Raw genomic sequence first — 16,857 nt, forward strand, 5'->3', positions numbered from 1 at the left:
AAAACAGGCGCTCCCTTGTGAAGAACCAAAGGGATCACAGGTGTGTGGGAGGGAAAAAGTGAAGGCTCACCCTGCCAGGTTGTGTGCACTCCCACACAACCAAGATGTGCGTTCGATACAATGATCCTGGTCTGCAGCCTTCCCAGAAATAGCAGAGAGATATAAAGTGAACTTCGGAGGAGATGGGAATACCGGCGCTGACCAAGGAGAAGACATTAGAGCCAGGTGTGTAGCGAACAGATTTAATCCAATGCGACGCGTTTCACCGCGCTTGCGCGGTTTCATCAGGCATTGCCTGATGAAACCGCGCAAGCGCGGTGAAATGCGTCGCATTGAATTAAATCTGTTCGCTACACACCTGGCTCTATTGTCTTCTCCTTGGTCAGCGCCGGTATTCCCATCTCCTTCGAAGTTCGCTTTATATCACTCTCTGCAAGAGTCATGGAGATAGAGAGGGCAATAGAAAGAGCAGGAGAAAAGACTGGCCCACTGTCAGATTGTGCAGTGACATATCATCTCAGAAGAGAGGTGAATACTGTTTACAGAGCAAATAGAAACTAGTGAACTACTAAACTTCTGGAAATGTGGGAGGAATATCTGAGCTCACAAAGGTGCTGCCTTTAGGAAGCCATTGATACATCCCTTATACTGTTCCAGGCGATTCTTTTGGACCCAATTCACATTTTAATCTGTAAGAAATGAAAATTTGGTACAATAGCAACTACCTGTTTGAGGTCAACTTTTGCTCCATATCTTACGCATGCTTTTACAATTTCCAAACGCCCGTTTTGGACAGCCACATGGAGGGGGCTACTTTTTTCATTATCTGTGAAATTGATGTGATCTTCAATGCTGAATCCAAATTCTTCACCTAAAAGACAAGTTCTTGAAAGGTAAATAGATAAAGGTAAAAGTAATAGTTTATTATTAGTAACAAGAGTAATGCTAAGGCTACCTTTCTTTAGGATCAGGTCCATGCACTTTAAAGACCCGGCAAACGCAGTCATGTGTATGGGAAAACATCCTATCTTGTTTCTTCTGCACAGCTTTGCGTCGCGTTTAAACTTTAAGAGAAAAACTACATATTGGTGGAATCACAATACAACCACTATGTAACCCCTTCAACCATACTGCAACAGTGATTTCATTTTTCTTCCCTCTTTTTACTCTTCACATTCTAAGAGCCACAGAGGTGCATACGGCTTGTGGTACAACTGTACTCTTTAATGGCAACCTTTATTTTATCATAAAAAGTATTAAAAAAATAATAATTTGTGGAATGGCATGGAAAAAAGCACAATTTTTGGTGTTGATTTTTTAATTAACCCTGTGGTTAAGTTGATAAGTTGAGCTTATTCTGCTGATCAGTAGAATTAGTTTAGTTTTGTTGTTTAGATTTTTATGCGATACATTTTTTTTAGAATTTTTAATATTAATTCTTGTTTGTGTTTATTTTAAATACCTTTTTAACTTTTAACTACATTACTCCTTTTGCACTATGCCTCTATAATAAACAATAAACATGCTTTTATCATGCCATGACAACGTTTTAGCAATACATGATTAAGTCACAATTAGGGGAGGAGCGATTTGGTGATGGAGGTAGCAATAAATAATATATATATATATATATATATATATATATATATATATATATATATATATATAGTGATGGTTGTAAATGTTGGCACCCCTGAAATTTTTCAAAAAAATAAAGTATTTCTCACAGAAAAGGATTGCAGTAACAAATGTTCTGCTATACAACACATGTTTATTCCCTTTGTGTGTGTTCAAACTAAACCAAAAAAGGGAGGGAAAAAAAGCTAATTCGACATAATGTCACACCAAACACTCCAAAAATGGCCTGGACAATATTATTGGCACCCTTAACTTAATATTTGGTTGCACACCCTTTGGAAAGAATAACTGAAATCAGTCACTTCCTATAACCATCAATAAGCTCCTTACACCTCTCAGGCGGATGTTGGACCACTCTTCCTTTGCAAACTGCTCCAGGTCTCTCTAATTGGAAGGGCACCTTTTCCCAACAGCAATTTTAAGATCTCTCCACAGGTGTTCAATGGGATTTAGATCTGGACTCATTGTTGGCCTCTTCAGAACTCTCCAGTGCTTTGTTGCCATTCATTTCTGGGTGCTTTTTGATGTATGTTTGGGGTCATTGTCCTGCTGGAAGACCCAAGATCATGGATGCAAACCCAGCTTTCTGACACTGGGCTGTACAATGCGACCCAAAATCCTCAAATTTCATGATTCCTTGTACACATTCAAGGCACCCAGTGCCAGAGGCAGCAAAATAACCCCAAAACAACATTGAACCTTCACCATATTTCACTGTAGGTACTGTGTTCTTTTCTTTGTAGGCCTCATTCCATTTTCGGTAAACAGTAGAAGGATATGCTTTACCAAAAAGCTCTATCTTGGTCTCATCTGTCCAGAAGGATTTTGGCTTACTCAAGTTCATTTTGGCAAATTGTAATCTTGCTTTTTATGTATCTGTGTCAGCAGTGGGGTCCTCCTGGGTCTCCTGCCTTAGCGTTTCATTACATTTAAATGTTGATGGATGGTTCGAGCTGACACTGATGCTCCCTGAGCCTGCAGGGCAGTTTAAATATCTTTGGAACTTGTTTGGGGCTGCTTATCCTGGGCTATACTGCATTGACACCATTTATCAATGTTCCTCTTCTGTCCACACCCAGGGAGATTAGCTACAGTGCTAAGGGTTGCAAACTTCTTCATAATGTTGTGCACTGTCAACAAAGGCAAATCTTGATCTCTGGAGACAGACTTGTAACCTTGAGATTGTTGATATTTTTCCACAATTTTGGTTCTCAAGTCCTCAGACAGTTCTCTTCTCCTCTTTCTGTTGTCCATGGTTAGTGTGGCACACACAGACACACAATGCAAAGACTAAGTGAACTTCTCTCCTTTCTTATCTGCTTTTAGGTGTGATTTTTATATTGCCCACACTTGTTACTTGTCCCAGGTGAGTTTAAAGGAGCATCACATGTTTGAAATCTTATTTATCCACAATTTTGAAAGGGTGCCAATAATTTTGTCGAGCCCAATTTTGGAGTTTCTTGTGACATTATGTTGAATTTGCTTTTTTTCCTCCCTTTTTTGTTTTAGCTCCAATACACATAAAGGGAATAAAAATATGTATAGCAAAACATGTGTTACTGAAATCCTTTTCTGTGAGAAATACTTAATTTCCTTGAAAATTTTCAGGGGTGCCAACAATTACGGCCATGACATATATATATTATTATTATATATATATATATATATATATATATATATATATTATAAACCAAAAATGAAAAAAAGAGGTGTTTTGAGTACTGCATCCATAGAACAGTTAGTTCTATCCACGGGAAACGTGTCTGATTGCAGGGAGCCTGACTGCTGGAACCTCCTGCAATCTCCTGTACAGGAACTGCCACTGCTCACTAAGAGGTTGACAGACACGCCCCCTTCATTCAGCTCTATGGGAGAGGTGGGAATGAACGAAAGCTGCATCTCCGCCTCTCCAGAGAGATACATGGAGGGGGCATGTATTTACGGTGGAGGCGGGGCCCCATACAGGAGATCATGGGGGGTCCCAGTAGTTGTGTTCTATGGCTGTAGTACTCCTTTAATTTGGGGGGTATTATTCTTTTGTGCAGCCATTTCAATAATTGTTATCAGCCCCACATTGTTTTGTCTAAACAGGTGATCTGCGGCCAATAATGATGAACTTGAATGGCCTCATGAATGATCTAGTGATCATTGTAAGGTTATGTTCACACAGCGTAATTTCTGAGCTGAATCTGCAGAAGAAATTTTGTTCGAAAATGTTGTTGCGGGAAAGTCAAAAGGGGGACAAAGTGACAATAGGGGAGACCATTTAGGGGATGGTATAGGCCTTATGATAGAGATGTGTCTTTACTGAAGTTTCTAGACTTACCAGCATTAACAAGGCTTCTGAATTATCCTTATAGCAAGCCTGCATAATCGGTGTATTCCCAAGTTCACCTTGTATATTAACATCTGTAGAACTATTATCAAGTAATGCCTGAAAAATAATATTTTAGGAAATTTTAGCTTCAATACAAAACCCTTTTTAACAATTTTTTACATTGCTATCGAAGCTTTCATTTATAACAGAAGCCATGACTATGACATGTGCCAAATACACTGCTCAAATAAATAAAGGGAACACTTAAACAACACAATGTAACTCCAAGTCAATCACACTTCTGTGAAATCACATTGTCCACTCAGGAAGCAACACTGATTGACAATCAATTTCACATGATGTTGTGCAAATGGAACAGACAACAGGTGGAAATTATGGGCAATTAGCATGACACCCCCAATAAAGGAGTGGTTCTGCAGGTGGTGACCACAGACCACTTCTCAGTTCCTATGCTTCCTGGCTGATGTTTTGGTCACTTTGAATGTTGGTGGTGCTTTAACTCTAGTAGTAGCATGAGACGGAGTGTACAACCCACACAAGTGGCTCAGGTAGTAGCGCAGCTCATCCAGGATATCACATCAATAGAGCTGTGGCAAGAAGGCTTCCTGTGTCTTTCAGCGTAGTGTCCAGAGCTTGGAGGCGCTACCAGGACACAAGCCAGTACATCAGGAGACATTGAAGAGGCCATAGGAGGGCAATGACCCAGCTGCAAGACCGCTACCTCAGCCTTTGTGCAAGGAGGAGCAGGAGTAGCACTGCCAGAGCCCTGCAAAATGACCTCCAGCAGGCCACAAATGTGCATGTGTCCACTCAAATGGTCATAAACAGACTACATGAGGGTGGTATGAGGGACCGACACCCACAGGTGGGGGCCGTGCTTACAGCCCAACTCTGTGCAGGACGTTTAGCATTTGCCAGAGAACACCAAGATTGGTAAATTTGTCACTGGTGTCCTGTGCTCTTCAAATATGAAAGCAGGTTCTCACTGAGCACATGTGACAGACAGGACAGAGTCTGTAGATGCCGTGGAGAAAGTTCTGCTGCCTGCAACATCCTCCAGCATGACCGGTTTGGCGGTGGGTCAGTAATGGTGTGGGGTGGCATTTCTTTGGGGGGCCGCACAGCCCTCCATGTGCTTGACAGAGGTAGCCTGAATGCCATTAGGTACCGAGATGAAATCCTCAGACCCCTTGTGAGACCATATGCTGGTGCGGTTGGCCCTGGGTTCCTCCTAATGCAAGACAATGCTAGACCTCATGTGGCTGGAGTGTGTCAGCAGTTCCTGCAAGAGGAAGGCATTGATGCTATGGACTGGCCCGCCCGTTCCCCAGACCTGAATCCGATTGAGCACATCTGGGACATCATGTCTCGGTCCATCCACCAGTGCCACATTGCACCACAGACTGACGAGGAGTTGGCAGATGCTTTAGTCCAGGTCTGGGAGGACATCCCTCAGGAGACCATCTGCCACCACATCAGGAGCATGCCCAGTCGTTGTAGGGAGGTCATACGGACACATGGAGGCCACACACACTACTGAGCCTCATTTTGACTTGTCTTAAGGACATTACATCAAAGTTGGATCAGCCTGTAGTGTGGTTTTCCACTTTGATTTTGAGTGTGACCCATATCCAGACCTCCATGGGGTGATAAATTTGATTTCCATTGATAATTTTGTGAGAGTTTGTTGTCAGCACATTCAACTATGTAAAGACGAAAGTATTTCATATGAATAGTTCATTCATTCAGATCTAGGATGTGTTATCTTAGTGTTCCCTTTATTTTTTGAGCAGTGTACAACCTATAGACCCAAGCTGCATCCAATGAACCCCTATGACTAGTTTTGAGGACAAGAGCATCACTAAATTGTGCATAATTCTTGTGGCAGACAGTGCAGCTGATGCTTTTGTTGCGCATCCCAAATATAACTTCTTTGGTAGAGTTTACACCAAAACTGATATAAACTGCCCAGTAAATGTGGACTACTGCCTGTTTTTTTTTTTACATCCCATATGTGTTTTAGCCATTGAGGCTATTAATATAAATTCTCTTGACTTTCACTTATTTTATTTTGCCTCTTAATAAATAAATTAAACTACATTCAAGCTTACAAACTAAAGTCCTTTCTATACAGTAGAGTGATTTTTTTTCAGACAATATGACATATCCATTTGATGAATACTGTATGTTCTTCAGGGGTGGGGGATTAACTATTGTTTTCCGAGTGTCTGATATACCAACTGCATCGTGCGAGGTGTATTTTTTGCATTATTATTTACTATTTTGGTCTATGTTAGTTAGTAAATCCATGCACGGTAACTAACAACTCTTTTAATCCCTCCTGAAATATGTATTTTTTATTAGTAAATTCATCTGGAAAACAAACAACCGTCTTGTAAATTTTTCAGAAGTGAATACTCAGAGCATGTACATGTCTAAACAGTGTTGCCCGAGTAATGTACGATAATAGAAAATTAGATGTAACTGCTATGTGACAAACTTTGGCGCATGCAAAATAGTGAATTCCCCCAATGGATTTGCCAATAGCAACTTCTGAGATCACAGTCACAGTCATTTTCCTAAATCAAGTTGAGGAAGGAACAAGGCAACCTCACTGGTCGATATTGGCAACACCTCCAAATGTTCTTTCTATTAGATCTCCCAAATAAGATATGTATACATTGGTAAATTATAATTGAAATGAATACCTCTACAATATGGTTATAATGCATGTGAATGGCCAGGTGAAGAGGAGACAACATGTAGAAGTTCAATAAGTTTGGGTTAGCTCCACGGCTCAGGAGTACTTTTACACTGTCCACCTGGTTCTTGTTAACAGACCAATGTAGAGCTGTACAGCCTTTATTGTCCACTGCATTGAGGACTAAAAAGACAAACACAATTGTTAGCAGGGTTGTACCTAGAAACGTCTGGGTCTTATTGCAAAATTTTTAAAATCCCCGAATGCCACCAAGCCAGCAGTTTAGATACAGCACCTCAGCAGTGCATTGTCTCTTGTTCACTTACTGTATAATAAAAATCTGTTCTGTGTGGCCTATAGATAATGTGCTTTCTATCTATGTATAATGTATGCTGCAAAATAATAGTCACAATGTTACCAAATAATACTGCTGTACAACGAGCTATGACATGACTAAATAAACCACTGTCATTGCTACCAGAAAAACTTTACTGTACCACTATGGATTCAAGTCAAGGTTCTGGCTAGGCCACTAAAGAACTTTCACAGAGTTGTCCCTAAGCCGCTCCTGTGTTGTCTTGGCCTTGTGCTTAGAGTAACTGTCTTGTTGGAGGGTGAACCTTTGGCCCAGTCTGAGGTCCAGAGCAATCTGAATCAGGTTTTCATGAAGAATATCTCTGACCAGTCTCCCTGCCCCGGGCACTAAAAAAATAAAAATAAAAAAAAAAACTCAGAATGATGCTGCCATCACCAAAGGGATGGAATTGGGCAGGTGATGGGCAGTGCCTGATTTCCTCCAGACAGGAGACTTAGAATTAAGGCCAAAAAGTATAATCTTGGTTTTATTAGACCGGAAAACCTTGTTTCTTACAGTCTAAGTGTCCTTAAACGCTTTATTGGAAACTCAAGGTGGTTTTAATGTTGTTGCATTATCTGGATGTCATAGTTGCATAGTTACATAGTTAGTATGGTTGAAAAAAGACATACGTCCATCCAGTCCAACCAGGGAATAATGTCGTATATCTGGATTTTTCCAAAGCACTTGATACAGTGCCACATAAAAGATTGGTACATAAAATGAGAAGGATTGGGCTGGGGGACAATGTGTGTAAGTGGATAAGTAACTGGCTCAGTGATAGGAAACAGAGGGTGGTTATTAATGGTACTTATTCTGATTAGTAGACTGTTACTAGTGGGGTACCACAGGTGTCCATCTTGGGTCCTATTCTATTTAATATATTCATTAATGACCTTGTAGAGGGGTTGAATAGTAAAGTAGGAATCTTTGCAGATGATACTAAACTCTGTAAAGTGGTCAACACAATAGAGGACAGTGCACTGTTACAAATGGATCTGGATAGGTTGGAGGTTTGGGCTGGGAAGTGGCAGATGAGGTTCAACACTGATAAATGTAAGCTAATGCACAGGGGGAGGAAAAATCCCAGCTGGGATTGTGTTTTAAATGGGAGAACACTTGGTACGACTGACATGGAAAAGGACTTCGGGGTCTTAGTTAACAGTAAATTTAGCTGTAGTGACCAGTGTCAGGCAGCTGCTGCCAAGGCAAATAAAATCATGAGGTGCATTAATAGGGGCATAGATGCCCACGACAAGGAAATAATTCTACCGCTTTACAAATCACTAGTCAGACCACACATAGAATACTGTGTACAGTACTGGGCACCAGTGTACAAGAAAGATATAGTGGAGCTGGAGAGGGTTCAAAGATGGGAAACCAGGGATGGAAAAGATTATCAGAATTAGGGTTATTTAGTTTAGAAAAAATAAGGCTTAGGGGAGACCTAATAACTATGTATAAATATATCAGGGGACCGTACAGAGATCTTTCCCATGATCTATTTATACCCAGGACTGTATCTATAACAAGGGGGCATCCTCTACGTTTAGAGGAAAGAAGGTTTCTACACGGGAGGTCTTTACTGAAAGCAGTGAGACTGTGAAACTCTCTCCCGGAGGAGGTGGTCATGGAGAACTCTGTAAAAGAGTTCAAAAGGGGCCTGGAAGCATTTTTGAAGATAACATTACAGGTTATGGATACTAGATTTATAGGGACAGAACGTTGATCCAGGGATTTATTCTGATGCCATATTTGAGTCAGGAAGGAATTTTTACCTCTAAAATTTGGATTTTTTTGTCTTCCTCTGGATCAACTCCGTAAGGACTCATTAGGGTTATAGGTTGAACTTGATGGACTCTGGTCTTTTTTCAATCTTGTGAACAATGTTACTATGTATTTTTTACTGAGAAGAGGCTTCTTTCTGGACACAGGTGACTCCAATTAAGATGTAGAAACATCTCAAAGATGATCAAGAAAAATGGGTGGAGCCAGAACTGAATGTCATGTGTCATAATGAAGAACACCAATGTCCATGCAAAAGTTTATTTGTTCAGTTTTAATAAATTTGGATTTTTTTTTTAAACTTTTGTATTCACTTTGTCATTATGGGGTATAAAGTGCAAAATTGGGGGGGGGGAGGGGTGGACTTGATTTTCTTACTTTATTTTAGCACAAGGCTAAAAAAAAAAAAAAAAAAAAAAAATTGAAAAGGTCTATAAACTTTTCAAATGCATTCTATCAACTCTACACAAGCTCTGCAGACCACTGGATTTATGAGGAGGTACAGTACATGCATCTGCCTGTGCAGCAGTTTTACAAATCTATAACAGCTCCTAAAAATTAACCTTGCAAGCTTAAATTGTAGTATATTCAGCGTATGGGGAGGTCACCCTTCCTTTGTGCTAAAATAGTGGTAAAAAAATCGTAGATTTGGCACAAACCATGGGTTTTCACAAAACGTAGCAACTTTTTGACACCAGATGAAGTAGCTTGAGAAGAGTCCCCTATAGACTTTACTGACTAACACAGTGCCATGCTGTAATTTGTTGTAAAAAAAAAAGAAAAGAGAAAAGGTGACAAATTGCTATTGACACCTTCATATTTAATACAGCTCAGATTGGATAAAACTCCCAAATATATTTGTATCCCTGGTCACCTTTCAAAGATTGGTGTCATACTGTAGTTCCGTGTATAGTGAACTCTAAATAACCTCCTATATATAATATTATTTGTATATCCTACTGTTCGATATGTATATATGAGTCAACAAGGCGATAAATCACCTCTAATGAAGATCTTTGGAGAATAAAAAGTCTAGAACTTTAAAGGCCATTGCTCTGTTATGTTCCTTACAATATCAGCATTTCCAAGTCAGACAACTTGATCTGCGGTAAGTTAGTAACAGATAAACCAAGAATGTAATGGATTCTGGATAAAAAATAAAAAAAAAGTTTCATAAATTTGCCTGAATATACAATGATCAGCGATAACATTAAGACCACTGACAGGTTCGAGGCTTTTTGGTGCATGTGGCAAGATAAGTTTAGCCCAGTGGTCTCAAACTGTGGCCCTCCAGATGTTGCAAAACTTCAAATCCCAGCATGCCCGGACATCGGTTGGCTGTAGCCCATATAGTCCCCACTAGTCTCACAGAAAATTTACTGTAACATTAATTTCTAATGCTGACAATATTAGAAAAATATCAGAAAACACAGGGCATTCATGGCTGTGTATGGGGCTGATTAGCTGCAGACCGGTTAGAGTGACCATGCTGGCCCTAGTCCACCACCAAAAAGCCGACAATGGTATACACATATCCAGGAAAAAAAAACTTATATATATATATATATATATATATATATATATATATATATATATATATATATAATCTACAGGCTCCAGAAAGATAAACAGATTTGTAAATTATTTCTATTAAAAAATATTAATCCTTTCAGTACTTATGAGCTGCTGAAGTTGAGTCGCTCTTTTCTGTTCTCTGATGACACCTGTCTTGGGAACTGTCCAGAGTAGAAGGAAATCCCCATAGCAAACCTCTTCTACTCTGTGCAGTTCCCGAGACAAGCATAGATGTCAGCAGAGAGCACTGTTGCCAGAAAGAAAAGAACAACTAAACTTCAGCAGCTGATAATTATTAGAGGGATTAAGATTTTTTAATAGAAGTAATTTACAAATCTCTTTTTTCTAGGGGGAATGGCACCATCTGTAGCCGTGCACGCCTCCCCTTTTTCATAGTAGGTACTTAATTTAAATTGATAATGGATCCAGCATGTCACCCAGTCAGAGGCTATATGCCCAGCAAGTGGTGAGTGTTATGAGTGTTAGGCTCAGAATGTGTGTTAGGGTCCCATCCGAAATGAGGCCACCTCTCTGTGGTGGATGGGGGACACGTTTTGATCAAAAAGTGCGCTAAGAGCCTCAATTTTTTGACCAAGTGTGCTGCTGCAATCTTCTTTTTTTGTATACTCGGTATTTGCCACAGCAGCGTGCACCCATGTTTTTTAGGTAGTTGTGCTGGCTATTTTTCTTTTTCTTTTTGTTAATTTACAAATCTGTTTAACTTACTGAAGCCAGTTAATATAAAAAAAAAAAAAAAGTTGTCTACTGGGCATGAGGACTGCCTGCAATGTAGTGCATTGTAGGAAACTCTTTCTACAATAATCTCACACTCTGTGCACCCTGCATCATAATATAAAAACATCACAAGCTAAGCACCATCAAATGTTTTAATGATCATTGTGCCCCTAAAGTTAATTAGAATACTCACTATGCCCTTAAAATGAATTATGATACTTACTATGCCCCTTTAATGAAGAATAATACACATTGAGCCCCTAAAAATAATTATAATACTCACTATGCCCCTAAAATGAATTATAATAAAGACTTTGTCCCATAAAATAGATATAATACCCTCTGTAGCCCTGACATTAATCATAATACACTTTGTGAAATCTAAAATTTATGATAATGTACAATGTGCACCCTGTCATCGATTGTAAAATATACTGTTACCCCTGTATTGGATGATACAAGCTGTGCCCAACTGAGCATCTGTGGGATGTGCAGGGAAAACAAGTCTGATCTATTAAGACCCAACCGCATCTGCTACTAACTTCTGGGCCCCATAGGACACCTTCACTGTTCTTGTGGAGTTCATGCCAGGATTGGTTAAAGCAGTTTTTCTAGCATGAGAGGGAACTGGTTTTAAAGGGTTTATCCACCATAAGGCGATTTTAGTAATAACTGCCAGACAGTAATGGACATGCTTAGGAAGGATTTGTGCAATTACCATAATGCTGTGGATATCTTTTTGTGAACTGGCTATTTCCTGTTGGAGTTTCCTTCTTTTTGTGAACTGGCTATATCCTGTTGGAGTTTCCTTCTTCAACTACAAGTCCCATAATTCCTTGTTTGCAAGTGTGAGGTCACTTTTCTCCCTCCAACACATCAGCCACCCCACCCATTGAAACACAAATGAGCTGCATTCCATGCAATTGACCAGTGTTTTCTAACCAGGGTGCCTACAGCTGCTGCAAAAATACAATTGGTTGCAGAATGATCTCCCACCCAGTGGTCGCTCCATCCATTGAAGCAGGACAGGCCCCCTTTCATCACCTAAGGAGGTAATGTCTTGGGTCGCACTGCAACCTGAGAAAACCTGAGACGAAACGTATTTTGTATGCTGTTATAAATAAACTTTGGAGCAAAAATCACAGAATTATGAGACCACTATCAAACAAAGGGACAGACACTGTATTACGGAACTACACTAACTTTACAGCCCCTGAAGCATAGTAAAATAAAAAAAATTCCTGGAATACCCTGTTATGGCTGATCGGTGTATATTTTGCTACATTTAATGAGTAGCCATAAAAATACTTCACAAGATTAACAGCTGTTAACTTCCCTTCTTAAGAACCATGTTATCTATAAGCCAAACAGGAAGACAAACAGGTTCTTATCTTCTATCTCAAAGTCAAGCTGCTTTCTATAAAATAACTATAATTGCTAATTTAGAAAGCTCATGTTACATTGCATTCAATGACAGACCGTACATGTAGTGAATCAGCAGATCATTATTCTCAGAGTAAATTTACATGTGCTTTTTTTTTGGGGGGGGGGGGGGGGGAATCACAGAAAATGGGCCTAAAATTACTCCAAATAAATCACAGAAAAAAAAAGGTAATATTTAGTGGTTACTGATACAAGGGCAGGTTAAACACCCATTCACACCATGATGCAGATCAGCCACAATACTATATGGAGATAATAGCAGGGGGGAAAAAAACTTCTTGCGGTCGCTGTTCCTAGTTCCAAGAAATTCAAGCCAGATGTTGGAGGACGGTTGAAATTTTGTGTAGCACTATGTTTTTTAATAATTAAAACCAATGACGCGTTTCGGAGGTACAGTCCTCCTTCCTCAGATTGGTATGCCATTCTGAGGAATTGTCATGCCAATAGGTCATCCTTCCTTCCCATTCACCTTTGGGCTTGGCAGTTTGCTTCCACAAGAATACTGGTACCCCCATTGGGGTGATATGCGCGTAATCTCTTTGACCGGGTGAGCGGCCACCTTTAGAGTCAACCAATCCCGGTCCTTGTTAAGACTCTGGTGTCTTAGGTAACGCACAAGGCTCTGTCCTCCATTTTTTACTTTCTCTTTATAGACAATGCTATATGGGGGAGGTCACAGAGGTACAAAATAGTGATAAATAACACATGCCTACTATTCATGAGAGGGGTAGCTACAACAGTGTAATAAAAAGACTTGCACTACAGCACTTCTGGGTGTGGATCCTGTGCATGAAAATGGGACATGAAAATCAGAACATTTGAACTCTGGGTGTGGGCTGCAGGGGTCGTGATGTAACGGCCACACCCCTCGTGATGTCACGGCACACCCCCTCAATGCAAGACTATGGGAGGAGGCGTGGTGGCTGCCACGCCCCCTTCCATAGACTTGCATTGAGGGGGCATGGCATGACGTCACGAGGGGCAAGACCGTTACGTCACGACCCCCGTAGCCCTCATCCAGAGTTCGGAACAAAATGTTCCAAAGGCTGGGGCAGTGGAGTACCCCTTTAATGTCCCTGATAACCTATGTAACTCTACCTGGTAGAATGGTCTGCATGACATGATCTGTGTGTTCTCTGCATGCCCGCATATACAGAGAAAAGTAAATTGGTAATCTAGTATAATACTGCCATATACGTATTAACTGGGATCTACTATAAATTTACAATCATGCAGCAAAGACACAGATCATATGGTCTATACTACATACCCCAAGTCCCAATTGTGTGGAGAAATAAGTAAATAAAATATATTTAGTAAAATTTAAACATAAACAAATAAAAAATAAAATAAATAATGATGGAAGTGAATTATGGTTTAGCACAAAATTAGACCCTATAGAACAAGTCATCCTGTATAATATAAACAGTTGTCTGTGTTGCGCATTTGCTCATGTGGCTTCACAAAAAAAATCTCTGTACCTGGAATACTATTATCCACGTGCAGAGGCTGTGTGTAATTTAAAGGGGCTTAATACATCTTATCGCAGGGGTCATACCACACCCCCTCCATTCATGTCAATGGGAGGTGGACTGACGGCCATCACGCCCCCTCCCATAGACATGAATGGAGGGGCATGACATCACTAGGAGGTGTGGCCTTGACATTACGTCCCCGTCTCGGAGGCAGCACCTTGCATAGAATGCCAGGGGCTGCACCGAGATTGCGGGGTTCCCTAGCGGCAGGACCCCTGCGATCATACATCTTATCCTCTATCCTTAAGATGTATAAAGCCTGAATACCCCTTTAAGTCATAATTGAAGTCTATGTTCTTTGCAGTGTTCTTTATGAGTGCTGTAGAGTGCAATAGACAATGTACACAGATTTGGCATCACTGTGCATGGGAGAATAAGAGCATAGACTTTACCTTCATCAGACGTTTCGTTAATAATCATTAACATTAGCTCCAAGTGTCCAAGTTTGGAAGCATAGTGAAGTGGCGTGGCCTCATTGTCATCTCTAGCCATCAGACCTGATGGGTTTTTCAATATGAAACTCCGAACACGGTTCACATTGTCTTCTTGAATCAACTAAATTATAACAAGAAGTATATTTATTTAAATCACAATGTATATTAAGCAAATTTATCTAATTCTATTACAGCTTTTTAGGCTATTTTCTACTGTGTTAAAGCTTATACGTCAAAAGTTTTGATCAGTTGGGGTGTAGGTGTTCAGGCTGTGTGCTTCACTCTCTGACTCGTTGCGATCACTGCCTATTTTCAGATCGATAGAGCCTGTCTCGTGCAACCGGATGGAGATCACAGTGAGATGGGAGTGAAGGCACAGTGACACTCTTCACCTGCTTGTTATAATGATCTGTGGGGGTCTGAACACAACGACCCCAAACTGATAAAACATTTGACATGTCTCTGTGACATGTCAAAAGTTTTGTTAAATGACAGGAACATTTTTACCCAATCTAGACACTTAACACCTTTTTCCATACAGCCTACGTTGTTATCATAGGCACCCATTGTACAAATTATTGAACCTCATGCCTCTGAATGGAATAGTGCGGCAAACTACATTATTTTATATAGCAATTAAACATTTCCACCATCTGAATGGAGGCCAAAAGGACACTCCTCTGGCCTTTGTCAGCTAATGGAGACAATGGGGATAACGGCTCTATGGATACAAGCATTTTCATCCTTATGGTACATTCCCACATGGCGTATTTGCTGCGTATTTGCTGCTGCGTATTTTATTTTCTCTGTTGAAGTCAATGGGTAGGAAAATACGCAGCATCAAATACGCAGCAAATACGCAGCAAAATATGCCGTGTGGGAACGTACCCTTAAAGGGATAAGCTGGTGGAAAACATATATAATATATTTTTTTATTCAACTGGTGCCAGAAAGTTAAACAGATTTGTAAAATTACTTCTATTTAAAAATCTTAACCCTTCCAGTACTTAGCAGCTGCTGTATGATCCACAGGAAGTTCTTTTATTTTTTATTTTTGAATTGCTTTTCTGTCTGACCACAGTGCTCTTTGCTATCACCTCTGGTCATGTCAGGAACCGTCCAGAGTAGGAGCAAATCCCCATAACAAACCTATCCTGCTCTGAATAGTTCCTGACATGGACAGAGGTGTCAGCAGAGAGCACTGTGGTCAGACTGGAAAGAACTCCACAACGTCCTCTGTATATACAGCAGCTAATAAGTACTGGAAGGAATACAATTTTTTTAATAGAAGTAATTTACAAATCTGTTTAACTTTCTGGCATGAGTTGATTAAAAATAAATATATTTTCCACTGGAATACCCCTTTAATAGGCAAAAAGGGCCACATTGTTTTACGGTGACTTTGTTTTTGCTGATTACAGACGAAAATGCACAATAAAATATGTCTGTATTCCGATGTGTGAATGTGGTGTCGGATGGGGTAATGTGTAATTAATCTTATCGTGATGCCAAAGCATGGTTGACCTATACACCACCCAAGGTAGACCAGCTTCACCTGTGCCAGGCACCAGGCAAATAATCACTCCAACGCAGGGTCACAGTTAACTGGCTTGCTTTACTGAGGCTGGAAAGATGGTACAATCCGTTACAGCTCAGATTATCGTGAAGGAGTTTCAGGGTGAACTTAGGGAAGCTTATCGACTTGCTGGGACTTATAGTTGATTGTGCTGAATATGACTGACTTATATTGCAGCCCACACTATGCTGGAGTTACTTGGACTTGACCAACTTGCTGGACTTGACTTGTACAATATCCCCAAGACTGCAGGCTTACCACAAGGCTTTCACTTTCACCTCGGTACTGTGGTTAACTGGTAGTTGATGCATGGTTGCTGGACTAGGCCTCAGGCCTCCTTTCAGATCCACCTTACAGACAGATTTCACTCCTCACCAAACTGTACCTCAGCAGTTATCTACCGTATATACTGGAGTATAAGCTGACCTGAATATAAGCCAAGGCCCCTAATTTCACCCCAAAAACCTAGGAAAAGTTATTGACTCGACTATAAGCCTAGGGTGGGAAATACATCATCCCCCTCTGTCATCATCCAGACCACCATCATTACCACCCCCGTCATCATCACCCTGTCATCATCCAGACCCCCGTCATCATCACCCTGTCATCATCCAGACCCCCGTCATCATCACCCTGTCATCATCAAGACCCCCGTCATCATCACCCTGCCATCATCCAGATCCAGTAATCTGAACCCTGAACTCTGGCTACAGTATATAAGGGTACAATTTAGAGACTTTCC

At 40.5% G+C, this 16,857-nt stretch overlaps 1 protein-coding gene across 5 annotated transcripts in view; it reads right to left on the reverse strand.

The window, feature by feature from the left end:
* TRPA1 (transient receptor potential cation channel subfamily A member 1) overlaps positions 1-16,857 on the reverse strand; it is a 148,917-nt gene that overhangs the window by 74,131 nt on the left and 57,929 nt on the right. For 4 of the 5 annotated variants that reach the window (XM_056522145.1, XM_056522144.1, XM_056522143.1 and 1 more), the window contains 5 exons: positions 14,498-14,660; positions 6,685-6,860; positions 3,965-4,072; positions 956-1,064; positions 723-871 (listed from right to left, as the gene is read on the reverse strand). In XM_056522145.1, the coding sequence (XP_056378120.1) occupies positions 723-871; positions 956-1,064; positions 3,965-4,072; positions 6,685-6,860; positions 14,498-14,660 (705 nt within the window). The remainder of the gene's footprint in view (positions 1-722; positions 872-955; positions 1,065-3,964; positions 4,073-6,684; positions 6,861-14,497; positions 14,661-16,857) is intronic. The other variant, XM_056522146.1, reaches the window with a different exon arrangement.

This window comes from Hyla sarda, chromosome 5 (assembly GCF_029499605.1).
Source record: "Hyla sarda isolate aHylSar1 chromosome 5, aHylSar1.hap1, whole genome shotgun sequence".
Lineage (NCBI taxonomy): Eukaryota > Metazoa > Chordata > Amphibia > Anura > Hylidae > Hyla > Hyla sarda.